The sequence below is a fragment of the Phascolarctos cinereus genome, unplaced genomic scaffold (genome assembly GCF_003287225.1).
Source record: "Phascolarctos cinereus isolate Bilbo 61053 unplaced genomic scaffold, phaCin_HiC Scaffold_5;HRSCAF=322, whole genome shotgun sequence".
In the NCBI taxonomy this organism is placed as follows: Eukaryota; Metazoa; Chordata; class Mammalia; order Diprotodontia; family Phascolarctidae; genus Phascolarctos; species Phascolarctos cinereus.
Genome location: NW_027555958.1, coordinates 387,977,238 through 387,991,032, shown reverse-complemented (window position 1 = coordinate 387,991,032; position 13,795 = coordinate 387,977,238). Strand labels below are relative to the sequence as shown.

Sequence of the window (13,795 nt, the reverse complement as noted above, 5' to 3'; positions counted from 1 at the left end):
TCCGGTCTTTTCATCAAGAATGCTTGAAAGTCCTCTATTTCACTGAATGACCATTTTTTCCCATGAAGGATTATACTCAGTTTTGCTGGGGAGATGATTCTTGGTTGTAATCCTATCTCCTTTGCCCTCTGGAATATTATATTCCATGCCCTGTGGTCCTTTAATGTAGAAGCTGCTAAATCTTGTGTTATCCTGATTATGTTTCTACCGTACTTGAATTGTTTCTGGCTGCTTGCAATATTTTCTCCTTGACCTGGGAACTCTGGAATTTGGCTACAATATTCCTAGGAGTTTTCCTTTGGGGATCTCTTTCAGGGGGAGATTAGTGGATTCTTTCAATTTATATTTTGCCCTCTGGGTCTAATATATCAGGGCAGTTTTCCTTGATAATTTCTTGAAAGATGATGTCTGAGCTCTTTTTTGATCATGGCTTTCAGATAGTCCAATAATTTTTAAATTCTCTGTCCTGGATCTTTTTTCCAGGTCAGTTGTTTTTCCAATGAGATATTTCACATTGTTTTCTAATTTTTCATTCTTTTGGATTTGTTCTACTGTGTCGTGATTTCTCATAAATATCTTCCAATTGCTCTATTCTAATTTTTAAGGAAGTATTTTCTTCAATAAGCTTTTGGACTTCCTTTTCCATTTGGGCAATTTTGCTTTTTAGGGCATTCTTTTCCTCATTGGCTTTTTGGACCTCTTTTGCCATTTGGGTTAGGCTATTTTTTAAGGTGTTATTTTCTTCAGCATTTTTTTGGGTCTCCTTTAGCAAGCTGTTGACTTGTTTTTCATGATTTTCTTGCATCACTTTCATTTCTCTTCCCAGTTTTTCTTCTACTTCTCTTATTTGCTTCTCAAAATCCCTTTTGAGCTCTTCCAAGGCCTGGGACTGATTCATATTTTTTGGGGGCTTTGGATGTGGGAACTTTGACTTTGTTGTCTTCTTCTGGTTGTATGTTTTGATCTTCTTTTTCACCAAAGTAAGATAATATAGTCTGACTCTTTTTGCCAGGTTTGATCATGATCCCAGCCAATTACGTGAGTTTTAAACTCTTTGTTAAAGTAAAAGTCTGCTTCCCATGTGGAGAATGTACTGTCCCAAGCTTCGGGGGTTAATATAGCTGTTTTCAGAGATACTTGTAGGGACCTATAAATTTTCAGCTCTTCCAAGGTGGCATGATAAGGGTCAAGGTGTTTACTCTTTTCCTGGACTGAGCTCTGGTCTTTGAGTGACGGGCCACAAGCAGTCTTTTCTCTCTTGGAACTGTGAGGAGGGTTTTCTCTTCACCTCCACTACAAGCTCCACTACACCAGTGCTCCTCCTCACCCCAGCACCACCACCCAGAACTGTGACCCAGATCCAAGCACAGGCAAAGCAAGAGATTCTTGCCTCAGCATCAGCAAAGAGATCCCTGCAGTCCCCCTCTGATCAGCCACTTGATTCCCCCTCAGACCGTGGGCTGGAAGCTCAGGACACAGCCACCACCCTGGTACCCATGCTCTGCACTCTGTGCTCTGGAACTGGCTCTGACCAAACTCTTCTCTCACCACAAAAACAGAATTTTCCCACCAACCTTCTATGTTGTCTTTGGCATTCGTGGATTGAGGAGTCTGGAAACTGCAACAGCTGCCTGTGATTCATTCCTCTGAGGCCTGCTCTAGGTTCACTGTGGCCTGCTTGCCCACACTAAACTGCGCTCTTCTCCCAGCCCAGCAAGATATGCCTTTCCTATCAACCATCCAGGCTGTCTTGGCCTGGAAATTTGTTTTACTCTGTCTTTTTGTGGGTGCTGCTGCGTTAGAATTTGTTTAGAGCCATTTTTTATGGATATTTGGAGAGGTTTGGGGGAGAGCTCAAGCAAGTCACTACTGCCATCTTGGCTCCGCCAATCTCAATAAGCATTTATTAAACACTGTATTCTAGAATGCCTGTCGCATAGACAAGAAATTTCCCTCTATCCCAAAACTTTTCCTTTTCTGTCACTGTCATCTGTTAGCTGTTAATGAAACCTGGTTCCCCTCAGATGACATAGCTTCCCTGACTATACCCTTTCCAATCCTGGCTGCACCTTTGCTCATTCCCTTTCCTTACAGGTTGAGCCAAGACAATAGGAATATTCCTTCCTCTCACTTGCCACTTCAGGGTTTCCTCCTACATCTATCATTCAATAACCTCTCTTTCTTTAAGGTTCATGCTATTCCTATCTACAATGTTGTCTACAGATCCCAAGGTGACTCCCTCTTTTTCTTTCTTCAATGAGTTTGGTACATTACTCACAACTATTCTCCCCCTCAATTCCTGACTTACTACTAGAAAACTTCAATATACAAATTGGCTTCCCTAAAACTCCCCAAACTCTCAGGTCCTCAATGTGCTCTCACCCCATAAGCTACTCCTTGACCCCACTCTAGCCATACACAAAGATGGTTATAACTTTGATCTTACTATTACCCAAGTTGTAATATCTTAAAGTTCAAAGTTTCTCAAATGTCCTTATCTAACCACGCTATGTTGACTTCATATTTACCTCTGTCTTCCTTTACAAAACTTTATCCTCCATCCTTACTATGACTTCCAATCCCTTAACCACTCAATTCATTCCCTGGCCGTCTCCCCAACATTAGCTACCTCTTCTCTTTTCCCCATCTTGACCCTCTGGCAAAACAATTTAACTCTGTGTTGTTCTTTTCTCTTGAATCCCTAGCACCCTTATCATATCATTAATCATCTCCTGCTTAGCCTCAGCTTTGGATCATTCCCACTATTCACCACCTTTGCATGCATGAACGTACACGTGTGTGCACAGGCATGCACACACACACACACACACACACACACACACACACACAGGCTGCTGAACAAAGACAGAGAAAATCACACAAACTAGATCCTCTATATTTTTATACAATTTCAACTGGACACTGTTTCAAGGCAATCTTGCTATACCTCCCTTATCAACTCACTAGTGCACTCTCCATAGCCACTCTTTCAAACTTTCATCCCACCTGAAACCTATCATGACTTCTCCACCCACCAACCATCTAAGATGAAATCCTTGACATATTTTACAAAAAAAAATTCTCTATGAGCTCCCTCTTCTTCCTTTGTCTCCCATCACTCATGTGCCTTCTGCCACTATCTCCTCCTTCACCACTGTTTCACATGTTGAAGTAACTTTACCTCTTACTATCGCTCACACCTCTACTTGTTCAAATTATGCCATTCTAATACAGGAAATGGGCTACAGAAGTCTATCCTGCCCTATAGGAAAATAGAAGGGGAAGGGGATAAGAGAAGGGGGGGAGAGATAGAAGAGAGGGCAGACTAGGGGAAGGGGTATTCAGAATGCATGCCATCTTGGGATGGGGGAGGGGCAAGATGGGGTGAAAATTTGGAACTCAAAATCTTGTGGAAGTTAATGGTGAAAACTAAAAATAAATTTATATTAAAAAAAAATATGCCATTCTATCTCATCTCCTCCAATAGATTGCTTCCTCTGTCAACCTTAGTCTATCACTTGTTTTCAATCTCTCCCCATCAATTGGCTTATTCATTACTACCTAAAAAACCTGTCCATGTTTCCACCATCCTGAAAAAGAAAACCTTATTTGATCCTTCCATCCCTGCTAATTATCCTAATTTTTTCTACCTTTTATAGCTAAACACCTTGAAAAGGTCATCTACAATATTTGCCTTCACTTTCTTTCTTCCCACTTTCTTCTTAACCCCTTATAATCTGTCTTCCTACATCATTTCACCAAATTGCTCTTTCCAAAGTTACCAATGATTTCTTAAGCCAAACCCAGTGGCTTTTTTCAATCCTCCTTCTTCTTGACCTCTCTTCAAGTCCTTTGACATTGTTAACTACTCTTTTCCCTTGATATTTTCTTCTCTCTAGTTCTTTTTGAAGGGACAGCTAGGTAACAGAGTGAATAGAGTGCTGGTCTTGGAGTCAAGAAGATTCATCTTCCTGAGTTCAAATCTGGCCTAAGACACTTACTAGCCATGTGACCTGGGCAGGTCACTTAACCCTGTTTGCCTCAGTTTCCTCATCTGTAAAATGAGCTGGAGAAGGAAATGGCAAGCCATTCCTGTATCTTTGCCAAGAAAACCCTGAATGGAGTCATGAACAGTTGAATATGACAAAAAAAATGACTGAACAAGAATAACAGCAAAAGTTTTTTGGAACACTGCTCTTTCTTGGTTCCTCTATCTACTTGACTGCTCCTCAGTCTCCTTTGTTGGATCTTCATCCAGGTTTGCCCTCTAACAATAGGTAGCCCACACGAATCTGTCAGAGGCCCTCCTCTCTACTCCTTTTATAATATTTCCTTCAGTGATCTCATTAGTTACCATAGATTTAATTACCATCTTTATACTGATGATTCTCAGATCTACTTAGTCTGTTCTAACCTCTCTACTGATCTCCAATCTCACATCTCCAAGTGACTTTCAGACATTGCAAACTGGATGGTCAGTGGACATCTTAAACTCAACATGATTCAAATTGAATTGATTATCTTTCCCCCTAACCATCCCTGCTAACTTCCTGATTAATGCAGAAGGCAACACCATCCTCCCAGTTCCTCAGGTTTACCTAATCATCCTAATCCTCACTACATCTTACCCCACATATCCAATCTGTTACCAAGTACTGTCAATTTCACCTCTGCAACATCTCCTGAATATGCTCCCTTCTCTTTTCTGACACTGCCACCATTATAGGATAAGTCCTTATCACTTCATTCCTGCATTGTAGCAATAGAATGCTGATGGGTCTTCCTGCTTCTAGTCTCTACCCACTCCAATCCATTCTCCATTTAGCCATTAAAGTGATTCTCCTAAAGCATAGGTCTAACCATGTCAACCCCCCTACTTAATAACATTACAGTGGCTGCTTTTCACCTCCAGGATAAGATATAAAATGCTCCATTTGGCATTCAAAACCTTTCATAACTTACTCCCTACTACTTTTCCAATCTTCTTATTCCTTACTCCTCACCACACACTCTTAGATTGAGTTACACTGGCATCCTTGCTCTTCCAGAAATCAGATTCTCAGTTTCTAAGTATGCCCCATGCTTAGAGTGGTCTCCTTCCTCATCTCACATATTGGCTTCCAGGATTCTTTTGTCTCAACTAAAATCCCATCTTCTACAGGAAGCATTTCCCAATCTCAATTTTGTTGTTTCTCTCTCTTAATCAATGTGTGTGTAGATAGATAGATAGATAGATAGATAGATAGATAGATAGATAGATAGATGGATGGATGGATGGATGGATGGATTGTTTGTACATATTTGTTTGCTTATTTTCTCACCCATTTGATTGCAAGTTCTTAAGGACATAGATTTTCCTTTGCCTCATTTTATGTCCTCATGACTTAGCAGAGTGTTTGGCACATAGTGAGCAATTAAAATGTTTTTTGGTTGATTAATTAATAGGTGTTCAGAATACAAAGAAAGGTAAAAGAAAGTCTCTGCTTTCAAGGAGCTCGAAACCTAATGGGGAAGACAACATACAAACAAGTATGTATAATATGATAGTCCAGGATAAATTATAGATAATCAACAAAGCAAAAGGGACTAATATTAAGGGACATTGGGAAAATTTTGTTGTAGAAGGACTTTGGCTAGGACTTGAAAGAAACCAGGAGGTGGAGATGAGGATAGAGAGAATTACAGTATTTGTGAACAGAGAAAGAAATTCCAAAGAGTTGGGAGATGGAATGTACTATTAAAAAAAAGTTCTATGTCATAAGCCTTATGATGGCACAGGGGCAAATTTTCAATCTAGATGCTTATCTCAAATTGAGCACAAGCTTGCACAGATTCTATTTTGCAGGGAAGCTTTAAGAAAGCTCCAACCAATAGATTATGTCTAAACTTTGTCGACCAGCCTTGATAAGTACAGAGAAACAGTAGGCTGACCATTTGTTGATTAATTCTTTAGACCATGGACATATGTAAACTCATGAAATAAATTAAAATTTCTAAGAATTGTGTTTGCAGTATTATACAGGAAGTAGCAATAAAAAAAATAAAACATTCCTAGGAAAAAGAAAAGCAAGAAAGCACAAAGGCTGTCTCAGTGAGGTTTTACAAATACCTGAGGAAAGAAGGAAAACAAAGGGGAAAGGAGTAAGGGAAAGATATACCTAACCTAATGCAGAATTCCAGAGAAATGCAAGGAGAGATAAGGTTTTCTTAAATGGGCAATGCAAAGAAATAGAAGAAAACATTAGAATGGGAAAGACAAGAGATCTCTTCAAGAAAATTCCAGCTATCAAGGGAAAGTTTCATGCAAAAAAAAAATGATCATGACAAAAGTTAAAAAAGAATTGAACTGAAGCATAATGAATTAGAAGAGGTGGAAAGGATAAACAAAAGAACCATATAAGAAAGGTTTTAACATTACCAATAACCACAATGTTGTGATTACTAATCTAGAGCTAGACATCCTGGAAAATGAAGTCAAGTTGGCCTTAGGAAACATTGTTAAAAATATAGCTAGTGACAGTGATAGAATTCCAGGTGAGATATTTAAAACACCAAAGGATGATGTTGTTAAAGTGTTGCATTCAATATGCCAACAAATTTGGAAAACACAACAGCGGCCATGGGATGGGGGGAAAAAACAATTTATGTCCCAATACTAAAGAACAGCAATTCCAAGGACTATTCATATTACCTAGCAATTGTGCTCATTTTACATACCAGCAAGGTTATACTTAAGATTCTGTAAGCTAGGTTTCAGCATTATGTGAACCAAGAATTAGCAGAAGAACAGATTGGTTTTCAAAGAAGCAGAACTAGAGACCACATTGCCAGCATTTACTGAATTATAGAGAAAGCAAGGGAGTTCCAGAAAAACATCTCTTTCTGCTTCATTGACTACACTAAAGCCTTGAATGTGTGGATCACAACAAAATGTGGCAAGTCCTCAAAGAGATGGGAGTACCAGATAATCTTACTTAATGGTGTAACTGACTTGGAGAGGTCTAGAACAGCAAGATATGTGAAAGACTAAGTTTGGGAAGAAGAAATTTGGTAAACATTTTGGATAAACTGAAGAATATTTGAAAGTGAATACATTCAGGCCCAGATACTGATCCAGATGCATTTTAAGAGAAGAAGACTAAGAGACAATTAAAGAGATTATGAAAAGGTGGAGGATGGTCAAGGAAGATTGCAGAATGGAACCTAAAGAGGTAAACTCAAGAAGGACAAGAAGTTATTTGGAAAGATAACACAAAATAAGTAAGAAAAGTTAAGTGGAACAACTAGAGTGTTAAGCAAATTGATAGGGTGAATGGGTGGGTATAGCACACACTCTCCTCCTATCCATAATTTTCCTTGTTTAGTCTAATACTTTTCTGCACCAAACTTTCTGCACAGAAATCTTTCTTCTGTTATTGCAAGGTTCATATGCAGCCTGTTTCCTCCACCCTTCCTTCATGCTTATATGGCCTTCTTCTTATGCACTCCAATTATATGTATAGTTGAGTTCTACTCCTTCCCTGCCTCTTTCTTACTTAAGATATTCCATTTAAATTCCCACTTTGTGAGATCTTTAAAATATAATAAAACATATCCCAGGCCTTCTGTCTTATTTATGCCATTTATGACCTTTGAAGAAATTAGAGTTTGGGGGAACATTTGTTTTTCTTCCCCATTAGAAAGAATATAAATACCATCATATAGTCCCTTCAAATTCCTTAAGTAACTTCTCTATGTTCTCTTAATTCTTGTGTTTGCATTTAAAGTATTTACTCAGCTCTGATCTTTTCATCAAGAGTAGTTAGAAATCCTCTACATCTTTAAAGGTTCATCCCCTCCTGGTACTTTTATAATACTTGTGGCCAGGTCATTTTTTTTTCCCTCTGAAGATCTTATTTACCTTATTTTTGAATTATTCTCTTATGGGTTTACTTCTTGTGCTTCCTTTAAACCATAGTATTTATTAATATTTTATGTTTTCACATATTTCCAGCCTGACTTACTAATTTGAGGTTTTGTGCATGTGTCAAATTCCTGTTCTATACTCTTGGATTTTGTGGGCAAGTCCTACTTAGATGTGTTGGCTAATACAAAATCCTACATCATGCAGGAATTCCTGAATTTGCTTCCAATCTCCTAGTTACTCAGTCTAGGCTTGTCTTTGGTCTCTTTTCTTTTCCATTTTGCACAATTCTGAATCCGTTGCTGTGACAATAACAGGTCCAAATCAGATGTCAATTTTTACTGGTAGCAGATATATTTAAGAATGGATCCTTCTAAATTCTGTGACACAGATTCTGTGGCAAAAAAACAAGGGACAATCAAAATAGAAAAAGCAAACTACAAACCAATATAGCTAATGACTATAAATGCAAATACTCTAAATAAAATATTAGCAGAGATATACAAAACAAATAAAAATATTTTATTACTACATTGTTTTATAACATCTGTAAAGGCCCAGATACATTGCTTTCAAAGTGCTTCCTTGGCCCTTTCTCCTAATGTAACTCAACCTGTGCCTGTGGTATGTGTTTCCTAGGCACTGAGCTGATCAAAGTACTAGCTTTGCTCTATCTGTTGCTATGGTTCAGAAATGGCTGACTAGGCTCTGGGTTGGTCATGACTGCAGATCTGGTGCTGTCTCCCATTAAAGCTTGGTATCTGTTGCATTTAGGAACCTTTCATTCTCCCTGTCAGCAAGAAATAACTTCCTCAAAAAGCTATTACAAGATAAAACTTAATCACTGGATTTGGAGTGGAAAAAGTCAGATGATTTCAAAGCTTCTATTCTACCACTTCACATACTCTACCAGCCACTATACTGGACCACTTGCTTTTTTCATACAAAATATTTTATCTCTTACCTCCTTACCTTTGCCCTGGTCATTCCCCATTACTGCATTGTTCTTTTTCACCACTTCTGCCTCTTAGAACCTTCAATTTCTTTCTTTAAGCATCTGTTCAAATGTTATCTTTTGTAGAAAGCCTCTCTTAGGCCACTAGCTTCCCCCATCTTCTTCTTTAAGGCATGTATCTATATGTATCTTGTATGAACCTATTTTTATGCATGTCTTCTCTCCCTTTAGAACGTAAGTTCCTTGATGACAGGGACTGTTTTTGCATTTTCTTAGTATCTCCAATGCTTAGCACTTTATTCCAGTGCCTGGAATAAAAGAAGTGTTTAAGAATTTCTTATTGATGAAATAATTGATTGACTAGACTACTGATGGAGTCCCTTCAAATGCTTAGTTCAGTGATTTGTTAGAAAACATATGTGGGTCACCACATTGGATAGTGTTTCTTATTTAAGGAAGAACTAACAAATATGAATGACGTGTCCTGCCATAAAATGATGCACCACTGGAATATCTTGGGTTTTATTATCCTTAGCTTGCTTTTTGATTCTTTAGCTTGATTATCAGCATTAAAGCTAAATTGTTAAATTAAAGCTAATTTGATTCCTTGGTTTGTCCTGATAAATTCTTCATTCCCCTTCTGCTCTTGACTTTTATCATTGTGCATTAATGCAGACTGTTCTCTCTGCCCTTCTGTTACTATGACACTATTTCTAATCAATGTCAAATAGAAGTGGCAAAAATGAACATACTCATTTCATCTTTGAATTTCTTGGAAAGGATTCTAGTTTATTTCCATTACAAATAAAAGTAGATTTTGGTTTTAGATATATATTACTTATCATTTCAAAGAAAAGTCCATAGAGAAATAAAAGTATTTTGTTTAAAAAATGTTCTGCATCTGTTGATAGATCATTATTTTTTTTTGTTGATTTTGTATTAGGATTGTTAATTCAGTATGTAGATTATTAAATTAATCCTGAATTCCTGTTATAAATCAATATAGTAATAGCATATAATTTTAATATGTTTTTTAAAGTCTGCTAATATTTTATTTAGATTATTTGCCATTTATATTCATTAGCTGTATTGGTTTGTAGCTTGCTTTTTATATTTTGATTGTTCCTTGTTTATTTGTCAAGATCATATCTGTGTCACAGAAATTTAGGATTATTTCTTTAGCAGTTTTTGCAAACAATTTATTTAATATTGAATTAATTGTTCTTTGAATATTTGATAGATTCGCTTGTAAGTCCATCTATTCTTGGAGATATTTTTTTTCTATTTAAGTTCATTTATTACTTGTTCTATTTCTTTCTCAGAAATTAAATTGTTTAAATTCTCTATTTTTTGTTTTATTAATTTGATGTTTTTACATTTTAGAATATGTATTTATTTCATTTAAATTATTGGATTTTTTGTCACATGGTCGGGCAAAAGAGTTTCTGATAGTATTTTTATTCTTTTTTAAATTTCTTGCAAATCCTTATTTTGTTTTTGCTATTTATTTTTGCTTTTTTCTTCTTAATCAAATTACATTATGTTAACTATATTTTATTGTCATTTTTAATCTAAAACAGCTCCTATTTTATTCATTAATTCAACTTTTATTTCAAAATTTGTTAATTTTGCTTAATTTTCTGGATTTATATTTTGGTATTTAATTTAGATTTATTGGTTGTCTAATGTTTTTATTTGTGTTTCCAATTTATTCATTTAAGTAGTATTCATTTAATTAATGTTGTGATTTTTAAGTTGTTCTTTCTCTTTTCCTTAAGTAATAGTGTTTAGAGAAATGAATTTTCTCCTAATAACTTTTTTGTATGGTTTTCTTACTTGCTCCTGGTAGATCCACCCACACATTTCCTAAGTCCCCAGCTAGATCCTTAGTCCACACTTATTACTTTATTTTCTTATCTGTAAAATATGTATAGTGATAGCATCTTTCTCACGTGTTTTTGTTAAGCAAATTAAATAACTTATGATAAGTGCATACCTTAATGTGCTCTGTATAAATGCTTTTTCTTATTACCCTAATATTTTAAAATGTGTTTTTAACTCGCAACCATCTTCATATTATTTGGGAAATAAGTAGAGCAGATCTATCATTAATAATTTTTAAGATTTTATATTAGGCATATCAAACTGATAAATACATAAAATACACAAATATACACATATAAATATATTTGTGCATAAATATATAATATGTAATGTACTTTTTTCATTTTTAAAATTATAATTATAATATATAATGTGCTATTTTAGGAAACAAATATTCTGTCTAAATTTAGATCAGTAGCATAATGGAACAATAAATTCATATGTGATATTCCTTAATATCTCTATTATGCCACTTCTCACAGTTTTGCTTTATTCCTCAGGTGAAAAATTCTCTACAAAACATTAATGAAAACTCATAAAATGCCAGTCGTCTTCCCTAAGAAGGAAGAAATACCTAGTGAAAACCAGCTGCTGTCTCTTTGATGAAACATAGTGAGGCAAAGAACATTTGGAAATTGTGTAACATGGCCCATGGGAAAACAGCCCTAATGTGTTTTTGGCCCTCTAGGAAATTATGTCTTCTGATTGGTGTTGTTTGCTCGGGGATTAGTTTTTTCTTTTTCACACCTGAAGAAGTTAAAACATCAATCAAAGCAACAAAGCAACTAATTTTCAATTCACAGAAGATTCCTTTTCAAGGAATGTCCCCACCCTATGAAGCCACAGGAGAAAAATACCTTCTCAACATTACAACCCCCAGGCTACAACTCACCATACCTTCTCATTTAAAGGTCAACCTAACAACTCCAAAAAATGAGGAAATGCCCAAGGACCCTGTGCCATACACATTTCTAATCCGAGAGGAAGACAAATGTAAAAAGACTGCTCCATTCTTGGTGTTTTTAATATGTACCAAAGAGAGCGAAAAGTTAAGAAGGGATAACATCAGGAAAACTTGGGGAAATGAAAGTGTGGTGCCTGGATTTTCTGTGGTTCGCTTATTTTTGCTAGGTGTCCAGAAACAAGGCTCTACTGAAGCAATAAGAAAAGAAAGCATGATGTATCGGGACATCATTCAACAGGACTTTATAGACACTTATCGGAACCTGACCCTCAAGGTCTTGATGGGCATGAAATGGGTTGCTTCTTATTGTCCTAATGCACACTTTGTCATGAAAACAGATACTGATATGTTTATTAACACTGAATACCTGATCCAAAAGCTACTAGTTACGATATCAGCCTCACAGCTTTATTTCACTGGCTTTACTATGAGAAAATATCGCCCTATAAGGAACACAAGGAACAAATGGTATATGCCTTTTGACATGTACCCTGGAAAGGTCTACCCAGATTTTTGCTCTGGAACTGGATATGTGTTCTCTGGAAGTTTGGCTACCATGATATACCAGGTTTCTTTTAGTGTAAAAGTATTACCCTTAGAAGATGTGTATGTGGGTCTCTGCCTTCAGAAAATAGGAGTCAGGGTGTCATCACCACCGAGACATTCTTTATTTAATCCACATAAAGTTCGATTTAAGCCCTGCGTCTATAACAAACTTATCACATCCCATTTTATTTCTCCCAATGAACTGCTTATATTTTGGGATCAAATGCAAAAGGAAAAACATGCTTGTTTTAAAAATTAAAGTGGCCATCTCTCCCCACCCCTTATTTCACCTCCCAGTTAAACAGAATAGTCAGTCATCAGTGAAGGAGTCTTATTAAGCCACTGTGGAATTTCATATTCTTTTTCATTACCCTTGGTATACAATTCCCATGCATAAATGAAGCAATACTGTGGAGATTTACTATATCTGTGAAAGAGCCAATGGTGAGGAATTTAATGGTGGAAACCTGGCTAGCTCATATAGAGGATGAGATATTTACAAATATCTTAGCACAATGCCCAGCACCTAACAATGGCTATTTCAATGCTTATTTCTCTTCTTCCTCCATTTGACTTAGTGCTTCAAATCCAACAGAAAGCCCATCTCTATTATCAGCCCTGTATACTGGGTTTGGATGCATTTTAGGTGTTTTTACCCCTTAGTTTATATTCTTATCTTCATGGATGTCAAAAGATGCGCTATTAAGTTGCTATACACACATGCCAATGATATGCAAATGACCAAATCTGAATTTACTGTGGGAAAAGCATTCTACTTTTTGTTTCTAGAGATATGTTAGTCTCCATGTTTATCTTAAAGCATGTTTTCAAATAAGAACACACTTTATTTTAAGTTAAATTGGGACCCTCAGAAACCATTTGGGAAAAAATAATTTGTTGAGAAGGCTATTTTGGAATAATGCATTAAAGAAAACAACTGCCAATTTGACTCCCCCAAAAAAGAGTTCTGACAAATTTTCCCCTATCCAGATTGCTGGAGGTGGCTGAAGCTCATGATCAAGTCATGTTCTCAGCAAGAGGAGCCGAAGTCTTTTAGCCCAACCTCCTCATTAAATGCCACCAATTACGGTTGATTTTCACTTCTCAAGGGAATTACATTTCAGAAGGGATATTTAAAACTTTCAGGGTCTCCAATGATTGTCTTGGGTTACTGAGAGAAACCACAGATTGTCAATTTATTGATTGCTAACCAGCTTAATCAATAAACTGATTATTAATTAACCAGAAACTCTGTCTCTTGGAATTTTTCATTTATCTCAGTATCCTGTACTAAATTTCAAAAAATCTTAGTGAAAGTTATCATTCTCTATATGTAATAAAATGGCATTGTAATTTGGTCATTATTAAAATTTATATCTTCTCCCCTGCCCTGCCTTACTCTCTGAGATTTTTTTTTATTTTGTAAATTAGCTTTATTTTTCAAAAATTGTCAATAAGCATTGTTATTATTTTCTGTTACACTAGCTAGGAAGGATACAGAAAAGTTATATACAAGCTAGTATTATGTAATTAGCTCTTTCTT

The 13,795-nt window shown here is 36.1% G+C and overlaps 1 protein-coding gene across 1 annotated transcript in view; it reads left to right on the top strand.

The window, feature by feature from the left end:
• Nucleotides 1–13,501, top strand: part of LOC110197685 (beta-1,3-galactosyltransferase 1-like) — a 29,681-nt gene extending 16,180 nt beyond the window's left edge. Inside the window, exon 2 of the mRNA XM_020971727.2 lies at nucleotides 11,243–13,501. Within this exon, the coding sequence (XP_020827386.1) occupies nucleotides 11,345–12,511 (1,167 nt within the window). The 5' untranslated portion in view covers nucleotides 11,243–11,344 and the 3' untranslated portion in view covers nucleotides 12,512–13,501. The remainder of the gene's footprint in view (nucleotides 1–11,242) is intronic.
• Nucleotides 13,502–13,795: the final 294 nt, after the last annotated feature.